At 37.7% G+C, this 12,452-nt stretch overlaps 1 protein-coding gene across 1 annotated transcript in view; it reads left to right on the forward strand.

The window, feature by feature from the left end:
• Positions 1–9,922, forward strand: part of GARNL3 (GTPase activating Rap/RanGAP domain like 3) — a gene marked incomplete at both ends in the record, with an annotated part of 45,531 nt that extends 35,609 nt beyond the window's left edge. The window contains 10 exons of the mRNA XM_082327814.1: positions 342–458; positions 1,141–1,313; positions 1,623–1,781; positions 3,968–4,034; positions 6,048–6,155; positions 6,578–6,696; positions 7,130–7,265; positions 8,380–8,589; positions 8,903–9,014; positions 9,766–9,922. Of these exons, the coding sequence (XP_082183940.1) occupies positions 342–458; positions 1,141–1,313; positions 1,623–1,781; positions 3,968–4,034; positions 6,048–6,155; positions 6,578–6,696; positions 7,130–7,265; positions 8,380–8,589; positions 8,903–9,014; positions 9,766–9,922 (1,358 nt within the window). The remainder of the gene's footprint in view (positions 1–341; positions 459–1,140; positions 1,314–1,622; positions 1,782–3,967; positions 4,035–6,047; positions 6,156–6,577; positions 6,697–7,129; positions 7,266–8,379; positions 8,590–8,902; positions 9,015–9,765) is intronic.
• Between the last annotated feature and the right edge of the window lie 2,530 nt (positions 9,923–12,452).

Below are 12,452 nucleotides of genomic sequence, written 5' to 3' on the forward strand. Positions count from 1 at the left end.
GCATACCGAAGGGTTTCAAACTCTATTAAGGATCTGGTTATCAGCTGCTCAGCTGGATGGTTCCAGCTTTTAAAGTTAACCTTTTTACCCTTGCCCTGTAGTTTATATCTATTATATTTTTGCTATCTGAACTGAACTGAAGGGATTGGTTACTAGAATTGTAAAGCCTAGAGAGTTCATAAGCAGTCTTGTATGATGTTGCGGCTCATCCCCAGAGAAGCACTATGCTTTGTTTATCTTTGCTCTGTTTGTTAGGTGCTGCTTCTCTTTGGAAGTATTAATTTCAAACTGCCACCATCTTTTTTCTAAATTCTTTTTTCCTGGCTCTCTTCATCCTTCAGGGAAAGACTCTCGTCTCCTTGTCTTCAGACTCAGTGCTGTCCAAAAAGATATAAAAACAAAGCAAATGATAAGAAGCAAATATGACTGCAGAGAAAATAAACTGGAGAGAACAAAAGGTGATTTTATTATCCTGTGTTAAAAACATCCAGTGTGGTATGATGCCTGTAGTTGCCAGGGGCTTATTAGCTCCCTTGAGGCAGTTGTAGGTATTCATCTTTAGCTTTTTGTCTGGACAGTCAATTCAGACTTTGTTAAGCTTTTATATGAAAATAAGTCTGGTATAGTCATGACATTTTAGAACTTTGTAAAAACACCATGTTACTTGACAATCACTACTGATGAAGAGCTCTAGACAAAAATAGATATGTTGCTTTCAGGATTGAGGGGTATGAGAAGAATTATGCAGGGATGTGAGACTGAAATAAAGGGCATTTTAAGGTGGAGGAACACTGGCAAATCTCCGTTAAATAGGGGTGCTTAGATTAGTTTGGGTGTTGCTGATTATTTTAGTAGTCATAAACATTTTTCTGGTCTTTAGAAGCAAGCTGCTTTGGAAAGCTGGAACCTGCAGAATAGTGAAAATCCATGCATTTAGTCTTTACTCACAAAAGGAGTAAGGGGAAAAATAGATTTCAAGAGAGTCCATAGCCTTTTGTCTTTTTCTAGAAGTTAATGTTATCCTATTGGGAGGTTTGTAATTCTGTGTTGAGCCCCATTGTACTAATCGTCATACAAATACAGAACAAAAGAACCAGACCCTACTCCAAACACTTACAATCTAGAGCATTATTTCCTCAGGCTGCCATTTGTATGCCATTAATACTCACCATGGCAGTGAACTGAGGATTGTTGTGGCTATTCGAAACAAACTACTTCTCGTCACAAAGAAATATAATCCACGCAACAGTTTAACCAGCAGCTCTCTGCTATCGTCATCTGAATCTCCAGTAGAGGAGTTCCAGTACATCCGGGTATGTGTAATCTAATCACTAATTACCTTAACAGACTGGGCAGCACTCAACTAGTGGGGGGGAGGGGAGAAGACAAAGAGCATGCATTTTTATCTTCCTGAACCTCCAGACAAAGAAAAGTGAGAAGCCATATGATAGAGTTCCATCATATATATGCCAAAGAAATCTTTCAGATTTTTTTAATTAAGTTTCTGCTTGTTCTTTATGATGTTTCTGTGCTTAGAGCACATCCCTTTAAATTCATGGAGTACCTGCAGCACCCACAGTAGGAGCTTGAAAAAGAGAATAATTCTGTTATTTACATTATAGGAAATATGCCTTTCTGACCCTCCAGTGGTTATGACGCTGGTGGATGGACCTACTGGAGACAGTGACAATATGATCTGTGTAGCATATCGGCATCAGTTTGATTTAGTTAATGAGAGTACTGGGGAGTCCTATAGATTGCATCATGTTGAAACAAACAAGGTAAGTTTTCATCATTGAAACTATGTTCTTGCAGAACCACACTGAACATAATTTCTTGCAGACTCAGTGCATTCTGTGCTGACCTCCTGGGAGTGTAATTTATGGAGATCCTCACGTCTCTTACTTTTCGCTTCTATAACCTCTGCTTTAGGGCACTCTGAGATATTTGTTCCTTTTGGGATATGTGATAATAATCACTCCCGAGAGAGGTAGTTAATAGGGTATGACACATTAGGAAAGAGCCTGTGTTTCAGGCTCTGGAATATCACTGTCAGCATAAATTAATTTTTCTCCTTTCTTAGTCAATATTTTGCTTTTTCTTTGTGGTCTTAGTGTTTTATTGTTTAAGAAATTGCAGCAAAATAACTTCGGTTGTTGGCCACCGGTATCTCATTCAGATTTGCCTATTTACATGTACTAAGGATAAAATATTTACACATAGCTTTTAATCATAAGAAACTGCTGCCCAGTCAACTAGTAAATTAACTGAAGAGTTGGGATTTAAGCAAATGTCCTGATTTTCAGAAAAAAGCTCCAGTATTTCCTGCTGCTGGGAAGATAATGATTTTCAGCATCTCTGATAATCTGATAATTTTAATTTTTTCTAAATATGGATGTGGACGTATAGCTTTAGACAAAAAAAATAAAGAGAAGATTTTGTACAGTTAATCTTTTTTGTTGTTGTTTTTAACTGACTGTTTTCCTCATAATAAGATAAGGGACTACTCTTTTCATTTGATGGTTCTTGTTGAGAGGTTATTTTCTTTTTAAATCATCTGTATTTTTATTCAGATCTGATGATGAAGAGGTTTGGTACTCCTAGCATGGGCGATACAGTGTAAGCTTCTCCACAGCACTGGAAATCTGTCTTAAGCTGGATGAGGAGGAACTACAAGTAAAGAATGGGGATGGAGAAGTACACCACCACCACCCCCTCACCCCCCGCCCCGTTCCTCTTCTCCCCAGGAGTCCTTATTTGCTTTGAGAACACAAACAAAGCAGACAATTAATATGAGCTGAGCCAGTAATTTTTGTGATGTTGAAATGGGACACCAAATTATTTCCACGGGTAACAGAGCAAAAATGGCTTTCAGTCACTACAAAGGATGGGTCAAAATGCATTTGGTATAGATACATAAACTTCCAGGTCTGTTTAACAGTTCTTGACCTATACAACAATCTCAAATCAAGAGGTGAACATTTAGCTTATTGTACAAAGGAAAGTCAAAGAACTGCTGTTCATGGAATCAGTCTCCAACCCCTCTCCGTACCCAAGTAGTAAGTGTTGTGGTCTGGGAAGCGTTTGTCTAATGTTATCTTACATATTTCATTAATAAGGTCTCATTTCCTGAACAGATACCCTAGTTTTTATGGCTGTTTTGGGCTTTTTAATCTAACTGTAAAAGACATACAGAGTTGAAATAGGAGAACTTATATAGCCTGTGCTATGTAAAAAATACTGTGGTTCATCCAGCATTCGTTCTCAGTTTCTAAATTCAGCCTGTTCAGTAATCCTTAAGTACATCCCTATCGACCTCTGTAGGCGTTAGTGGTTTTGAACAAGTACTTGGTGCATCTGATCTTTCTGCTAGTCATGATGTGCAGTGGAGCTTTTTGGATTTTACTTTTTGAAAAGATTTGTTATTTTTAGCATATCATGTCGATTCACAGCTGTCCTGAAATCACCCTATTTCCCAGACTTTGTATTGCCAAATAAGTTATGTAAGTTTTTATTGCTTTATACTTAGGGTGTAGTATTGAATATTCAGTATTGTACAGAACTGAATACAAAAGAAATTGATTTCCATCCTGAGAGCATCCTGAAAATTAATCACAAAAGAGGCTGCGTTTGATAAATTACTTTTTTTATTTTTTTTAATTTTTTTTAATTCCCCTCCCCCCTCCCCTCTTTTTCCTCCCTTCCTCCCTTCCTCCCTTCCTCCCTTCCTCCCTTCCTCCCTTCCTCCCTTCCTCCCTTCCTCCCTTCCTCCCTTCCTCCCTTCCTCCCTTCCTCCCTTCCTCCCTTCCTCCCTTCCTCCCTTCCTCCCTTCCTCCCTTCTTCCTTTTTTTTTTTACCTGTAGTTGTGCACTCATCCAACTGATTGTATTGCTTGTTAGCCAAAACCTGGTTGTAATAACCTCAGTATCCTCTGCCTGTTCATTACCCTTTCCCATTATCATTGCAGGTTAATTTTGTTGCAGCTATTGATGTGTATGAAGATGGTGAAGCTGGTCTACTGTTGTGTTATAATTGTAAGTGTTTAGGGAAGACCGAAAATGGTAATACCTCAATCTGCATGTGTAATTCATTTTTCATTGGAGTCTAGATCTGTATTTTAAAATGAATTTCAGTGTTTCATGGAAAGTTTTTCAATATACATTCTTTTGAATTTAAATGTGCGTTAGAGAGACTAGAAATTGAAGTATTATTTTATTGCACAGTATGTTGAATTTAGCTTGTTAGGTTTTAATTTCAGGTATACAGATGTGTATCTATATATTTATAGATGTTACCACCTTACTCACAGAAGTCCTATTTCTTCAGATCTAGCTCATTCTCTAGGTAGTTACACACTTACTAGGTGTTTTCCAGACATGTACAATTTAGCATTCCACCCCTTTTTCCTCTGTGTGCTGTCCCATTCTGTCTTTGTGCTTTTTCTTCTTCCTACTTCTTGGCACTGTTGCATTATTTCATTATAATTCTCTCAATCTCTTTTTATAAAATGGCCTTGGATATAACATGCATGTGCCCTTCTCTGCAGTACACAGGTACTTTTTCTTCCGATCCTCATGAAAATTGAAGCTCTTAGCATGAAGCAGCCTTTATGAGGCAATGCTGAAGGTCAAGGCACGGCTTTCTCTGTTGCAGAAGGCATGTCCTATTTGCATCTCCAAAGTGAACATTGATGGAGGCAGGATAAGTACACCTATGTTTCAACACTGGCTATCAGATTGGTACCACAGAGCAAGTTTTAAGTGTCTCTAAACTGTATCTTTCTATGCTCTGTGAGGCATTATTGGTTCTGGTAGCTTGCCAGATCCTACCTGGCTCTGGTTCACTTAGCACCGCTTCAGAACTAAAAAGCCATGTGACAGAGCACAGTGAAGTCCCACCTATATTTCTGCGCAGAATCAGTTCCCCTCTAGTAGACCCATTGCTGAGCCAAAGCTAACAAACTTAGCTGATCTTGAAGTTACAATAAAGGTGCTGCACAAACTTGCAGCAACTTGAATTCCTATTTCTAGGACAGTGTCACTGAGAAACCTACATTTGTTCTTTAGAGAGTTTTATAACTCTGAAAGTATCATCATGGAACAAATATGAAAACACAGGATTTGGCAGTGTCCTAAGTTTGTATTTAGAAAAAGGCCCATAATACATTTCTGGATATAAACTTTGATTCAGTCTAAGGACATCAATTACAGGAAAAAAACAGAATTTTGCCTAAAAAATAGAAAAAAGCTGGAAGCAGCACATATTTGAGAGGGTCATAGATGCTTACCTGGAGCACTCAGTACACTCATATGAGCTTGTCAAGAAAAAAAGATGATTGCAATTGCATCTCGTCTTTAAGCTTTCTTACTGTTTGCTGATGTGACTTCTCAAGTCCTGAACTTTAATAGATTTAATAGATGTTTGATCAGCACTAGTGCATGTGTTCAAAGGAAAATCCGTTGGTAGTGGAAGGTTAAGTTCCCCATTATCTAGATCTACCAAATTAAAAATTCAGAATTACATTGCCAGTAAGAAGCTGTATAAGCCAGCATTCATGTCTGACTCATAGCAAGACTGTTAATTTCAGTATCAGTGGACTTACAGCAGCTAAGAAGTAGGTTCACAAGTTATATGATTAATGAAATCTTGGTGTCTGTAATATCCCATGTGTATAAATCTTCAAAGAACGTAAACTGTGCTAGCATATGGCTGCTTGAAGGGCAGAGGTTCTGCTGACACTGCTTTCTGAAATTTTCTTGCCTATTCCTCTGTCTGTGGACAAGGTAAGGAACTGATAACTGTTGAAACAGAGTAATACTTACTTTTTGAAATATGACAACTTATTAAAACGTTGGTCTTTGATCTTTCAAATGCTGTGTTCACAGAGGAAGCACATTTCCCTTATCTGTTTAGATGTAGAGGGACTTCTACATAAATGTTTGATTATGTATATAATGCCCACACTTCTGCAAAATCTGCCTGTAAAGCTGGTGTTTGTCACTTGCAGTGTAAGATGATGCATGCTTCTTTTTTCTTTTTTGTTACAGATGTTTGCCAATACAGAAAGGTATATCCTTTCAATGGAGGTTCTCCACTGATCCAGCCATCAGCTTATGACTTCCACTTCAGCTGGAATCAAGTTCCTTATGCTGTTGGTAAGAAAATATCTCTTTTTACTAGATGGCTGGGTTTTTTTGTTACCTTTTAGGCTTTCACTTGGCTGTTAGTGGAATTACAGTATGTGTGCTAGGAAGAAGCATGTTACATTCATGATGCCACTTTAGCTCATTTTAAAAGGTGGAGCCTTGGTGCCAAGTTCTTCCTTTGCTGAACTTTTTTCCTTTCTCTTTTTTCTGTTTTTCGTTTTCCATTCAGTCTACGTTCTACCAGGTATGGAGAGTGAAGTTTTCTTCAGACTTGATTTAGCTCAATGTCCATCAGTATTTTAGACAACTCTTTTCATAGGAAAGGGAGATGCCAGAAGAGGTCAGATACTCAAGAACAGTTTTCATGGGGCATCCAAGAAACATTTACATTAACCATGTTTCCTTGCCAAATAACTTTTGTTTCATTGCAGTCTGTGCTTTCCCTTATATCCTTGCCTTCACTACTGATTCCATTGAGATCCGATTAGTGGTGAATGGGAACTTAGTCCACACAGCAGTTGTGCCTGAGCTTCAACTTGTAGCATCAAGGGTAAGACACAGGAAAATCACACTTGACTATTTCTGTGATATGTTGGGATCTCATTCACATAAAAAGTTGCTGCAGCCAAAAAACAAACGAACCAGAACTGAAATGTGCTAATTGATCTGTGGTAACTGTTCATCTGTGTGCTCTTAGTTTATATCAAGTACAAAGAGAATCAGAATTGATCTTGCTGTCCTTTATTGCTCAAGGTAATGCAGATCTGAGATATTTGACTATTTATGGGGCAAATGCTATCCTCAACATCACAGGTGTTCCCCCCACTTACAGTGGGATAACCTTTCCACAACCAAACCTAGTTGACTTAGCAGCAATACAGCAACAGTGGCAATAGAACATAGCGGACAAACATTTGAGCTCTTACTTAGAAGATGGTTAAGAAAGTCTCACTGTACTAATAATGAGTTATTTGTTATTTCAGTCAGATATTTATTTTAAAGCTACTGCTGCAGTAAGTGGATCATCCAACAGCAGCTCTAAGGAAATGAGTTCAAGGAGTTCTCCTGAAACACCAACAGCTTATGAAATGCCAGAGTGTCCTCTTTCTTCTCTAGAAGGTAACATTGTTTCCAGGCAGCTTGAATAACGATCTCTGATCCTTCAACAGCTATCACATCTCAGTGCAGCTGATCTCTGGTAAGATGAAATTGATCAGGTAAAAGATTTTGAGTTCCTAGCTGAGAACCTGGAAGATAGAGATTTTCTGTTTATCCACAGATCTGAAGCACTTGGCTGAGCTTTTGCCCCATAGTATCTCTTCTGAATGCATAGTAGCACTGTTTTGAAGAAATCATTTCTGTAGGAGGGGAGAAATTAAGCTTCAGTAGCTTGATGAATCTTTGGCAATATGGTCAAGACTAATAATGCAAAAAGAGGTATAAAATGGTGGGAAAACTTGAGATTTCACATAAGCCATTCATTTCATTTAAGAAAAGCTAGACTACCGCTGGATGGTTGAAGCTCTTTTGTGAACCAAAAGTAAGAAGAAGGTCTAGCCTGGAGTTTGCATAGTCAATTTACTGTAACATGATCTGCAAACAGTCAGTCTATAGGGGAAAAATAATGGAGAAACAAGGGAACATCAACTAGATAATGCAAGATGTATGTATATCTTCCTCACTTAAATCTGCTGCTGCACTGTTGGCAGAAGGGGAAAGGAGAAAGGAATCACAATTTCAGTTTTTAAAAGGCAGTGATATTTGATGGTAAGTTGGTGGGTTTTTTTTTTTCTGAGAATTAGGAAAACATATGGTATTTTATGTCACCTAAGAAGAGGAGCCATAATTTAAACCACTTGGGATCCAGGCTCCAACATACTTGCAACATATTAAAATACATGGGGAATATTGCACAGAGTGCAGAGTCATGGTGTAATAGTCAGAATACCAGCCTCAGGACATGTAAATTTACTTCCTGGTTTCACTGCTGATTCATCATATCGCCAAGAGTCTATCTTCTTTTTCTCTCTAAGTCAAATTGCAAGTCTCCACAATGTGGTTGTATTTCTTCCTCCTCCTAGCCTATTGATATTGAAAGATCTCTGGGGCAAGAAAGATCTTTGTTATTTGGGTTAAAAAGCACCCAGCACGAGTATAACTTTTCTGTATAACTTTTCGTTTGGAGCTGATTCTATTGTGAAAGTGTAAGATTCTTTTTTCTTCTGTGTTTCAGATTTAGTTCCGTGCAAAAACCTGTACAAAATTCCTCTCAGTAATCTGGTTGGGCGAAGCATTGAACGACCTCTGAAGTCACCTTTGGCTCCCAAGGTCATCACTACTACAACATCCAGTGGCATTGCCTCTCTTGCAGTTACTCACTCACTATCCTTATCTCGTATGGAAATTAAAGAAATTGCAAGCAGAACACGTAAAGAATTGCTGGGTAAATTCTCCTCATTCTTCAGTGTACATATCAGTTGCCAAGTATATAATTTCTAATCTTTGGACCATCACAGTCAGATTTGTAACATGCAACCAGTATTCATAAATAAGTAGTATAAACAAACAAATGAAACTGTGAGAAAACATTATTTGCAAATAGTCTAGCCAGCATCTGATCACATTTGAGGTGACCATATTCTAAGCCAGGTAGAAACTATTTAGTTAATAATGGAAACCAGCGACAGATACCTTAACATTTTCATGAATGCTTTATTTTCTGTTGAGAGTATTAAGTCTTTTATTCCTTTATTGAGGCCTCTTGGATGAGCCTATACCCAAGACAGAAAGTGCACAGAAGCAAAAAAAGATTCCTCGAAGACAGTCAGACCCCAAGCAGGGAGCAGTAAGATCGACTAGTAGTGACAGGTAAATATACTGGCTTTAGAAAAGAACCTAAGTTAGACTGTAAATGTTTTCAGAATTGATTGTTTTTCAATCTGTTCCTGCTTATCTCAGTTGGCGTGGGGCTGACTGAGACCTTTGTATACCAATGTGAATTTCATGCTAATGTGTTTGTTAGAGTATCTGAATACTGTAAGTACTGAAACAATTATACTTTTTGCTAAAGACATGTGAATGAGCAAAGCAAGACTATAAATGGGATTTTGTGGAGACCTGCTGCAGTTGAGCCTGTCATTAGGATTTGGACTACTAGATCTGCACTGTGCAGGCTCGCTTGCTGTTTTCTTCATATGCTCTTGTGTTGCTATTTCCAGAATAAATTTTGTGAAGAAACACCATTGCATTTGTCTGTTTGGCTCTGCTTATCTGACCCCACTGCCGTTCTCTTGTTTTCACTGTTTTCATAACCTATGTTTGTGTAGAGTAGTGGCAGAATTCAGCCAAGATACAGTAGACTAAGATTAACAAAACAAACAAAAAATCTGCTGCAATATATAACCATATTTCATTTATTTCACTATTTGATAGTTATTTGGGCAGGGGGCTTCATTAGCATTGCCTTTTGATGATTTTCAGTAGAGTAAAACAGAGAGAAACCAGTTTTAATGGTCTGTCTCGGTCTTTAGGATAACTTGATTGAATCTAGAAGTAGCCATTGATCCTGCTTGCCCTGATCTCTGTATTTTTTTAGTAACTTTTCTCTTCCTCTTTGCAGGATAATCTCAGGCTCTTCTGAAAGCTATTCTGAAGGACGTCATCTTTCCACTAGTTCAGATCCTGATACTTTAGCAAACAGGGAGGAGAGCTCACCATCTAGCTATCCATTTCAGCTGATTTCTTTATATGATGAAGACATCGTTGACTTGAAGTGAAGACAGTCTTAAAACCTTTCTTCCTTACTTCACATTTTCTTACAACTCTGTGAGCTCTATGGGAATGTCACAAACACTGCTTCTAGTGGTAAAATGTGGCTGGAAGTATTGGTGATTAATCTTTATAGAACCCATGTTGTTCTAGCTAGCTCAGCCTGATTTGGTGATGCTTATATCTTCTGACATAGGTATGTTTTCTTTTCTCAGTTAGTGAACGATTACTTTTTGTGGCATTCTAACAGAGTAGGTAATCAATGAGAGATTTAGGCTGAAACTGAAGTAAATAAAAAGTATTACTTGTTCTGAGTTTCTTATAATTTGAAGTACCTGAATGACATTCAGCGAAGTTAATCGCTCTTATTACTATCATGAGTTGTTTTACAACAGTGTGTGTCATGTGGGAAGAGGAATTTTATAACATAAATCACTCCTCTTGGTTTTTCAGTCTTTAAAAAACAAACAAAACAAAACAACAAAAAAAAGGCTTGCAGGCAAGGTCTTTCCAAACAGTGCAGTCTGTCCTTGAAATGATGCAGCAGTGGTATGCTCACTGAAGAATCAAGGATGTTCTATAAAGGTCAGGTAAGATATGAAGATGCTGCTTTCTTTGCTCTGGCCTGTCCATGCACATTTTTTAGAGAAACTTGAAAACTGTTTTGGCATTAAGAATCCTTGAGCAGAGAGACTTTTTATAGAAAACACAAACTTTCAAAATATTCCTTAACGATTGCAAGCTCAAAAAAAAAAAAACCCAACACCCAAACCTAACTGTATTTCTCCATCTACTGGAAAACTGTTATTGTAGTCCACCTACAGATTTTCCCATTACAGGGAGAAGACCCAACCCCTCATTTTCTTTCTGACTACACAAAGATTCCTGTGCAGGCATCAGCATTGGCTGTTGTCTGCTCCTGCAGCAACAGTATAAGTCATTATTCCAGATAATAATATTTTTTCTAACTGGATCCAGACTGAAATTTCACTGCTAAGAAGCTAGTTTTCTGTGATGAAATAGTCATCTTAGATCTTTCGTTATGTTAAAGGACAGGGTTTCATGTTTAAAGCTTGATTATTTTTTAACCCTTTCCTCTATGCCAAAAATCAATTTTAAACAGTATTTTGAAAGGGTTTTGTTTTGTTTGGGTTTTGTTGTTGTTGTTTTTCATGAAAGCGTGATGCTTCCAGGCTTTTTATATATGAAGATTTTAGCTTTATTAGCAAGTATGTCTTGTTTTATATGTAGAAATACTTCTGTATCCTTGATTTTATTTCATAATACCATTCGTGTGTCATGATTTCACTTTCTGTCCAAGCATGACCATCTGGAGATGTGTGCCTTTTGCTTCAGTCTGTCTGAGTGTAAAACTGTTTTTGCAAAGTATTTTTTTGCCCAGTTTATTGTATATAATGGCTTAATTGCTCCACCTAAGAAAATATGCAAGGCCTTATCTGAAAGGATCATTTCTTACTCTCAACTGGAGTGGCTAATCAAGGAAAGAAGCAATTATTTTCAACAGTAATTAATCTAGGAGCAGAAGCAATATTAACCAGTGGCTACTATTATTTTAGTATTTTTGCACCCATAGATGCATGGGGTGAACCTTAATAAGCATCTAAAAGGAAGTGCCAGCTCAAAGTCTTTGCAAGAGCTTGTAATTCTTTTTGAGAATGTTGTTTCCAGAGATTGTGTTAATTTACCCTGTCCTATTTATCTGGGCAGCTAAGGTTTAAAAAAAAAAAAATCAATCTGAAAGTATCACATGGTGCTTATTCTCCTGGAAGTTGTAAACACTTCTGTGGACTTAACTAAATCCACTTTGGGGAGCACTGCTTGCACTTAGATATTTTTAGAAAGCAAAAGCACCACCTTTTTCCAAAGGCGGATTTCTCAATATAGTATTTAATTTCTGTTATGTCGGTGTTCATTTGAAGACTGTACCAGTGTGTTGCCAAACTGGGGCTTTACTTAAAATGGAATTTTAGCTGGAAACTTTGCTTTGCACTGTTAGAATATCAGATTTTAAATATATTGCAGATGTTCACCTGTGCTATTCTAGCATGATTTAACATGACTAAATAGTTTGATAGCAGTTGAAGCAATATATGGAGATTTTAAAACTTGTTTTGAAGAACCTGAACAAACATATTTAGGTGTCCTGAAAGACAAGCCTTAGAGATGGAGCACTAGGGAGATCAAGAATAAGGAAAGCTTGACCACTGGCTATGATGGTAGTCAGGATGCATATAGATGTGGCATTTGGATCATAACCAAGATGTGATTATAGAAAGAGGGGCCATAAAGCAAGAGTTACCTTCTTTAACCAGAACCACAGCAGTGGCTATAAAGTATTGCCGTAAAGAGCGAGAGCAAGAGAGAGAGAGAGAGAGAGAGTGTGTGTGTGAGAACCTTCGAAGGTCTGCCTGTAATCACAGCATTGATGACATCTAGCAAATACTAACAAACAGCAGAAGAACTGTAAGGAGTACAGATAAATTTGATTGCTTAAGCTCAACAAAACCAGCTCAGAGT

Source organism: Platalea leucorodia (genome assembly GCF_965183815.1).
Source record: "Platalea leucorodia genome assembly, chromosome: 15".
In the NCBI taxonomy this organism is placed as follows: domain Eukaryota; kingdom Metazoa; phylum Chordata; class Aves; order Pelecaniformes; family Threskiornithidae; genus Platalea; species Platalea leucorodia.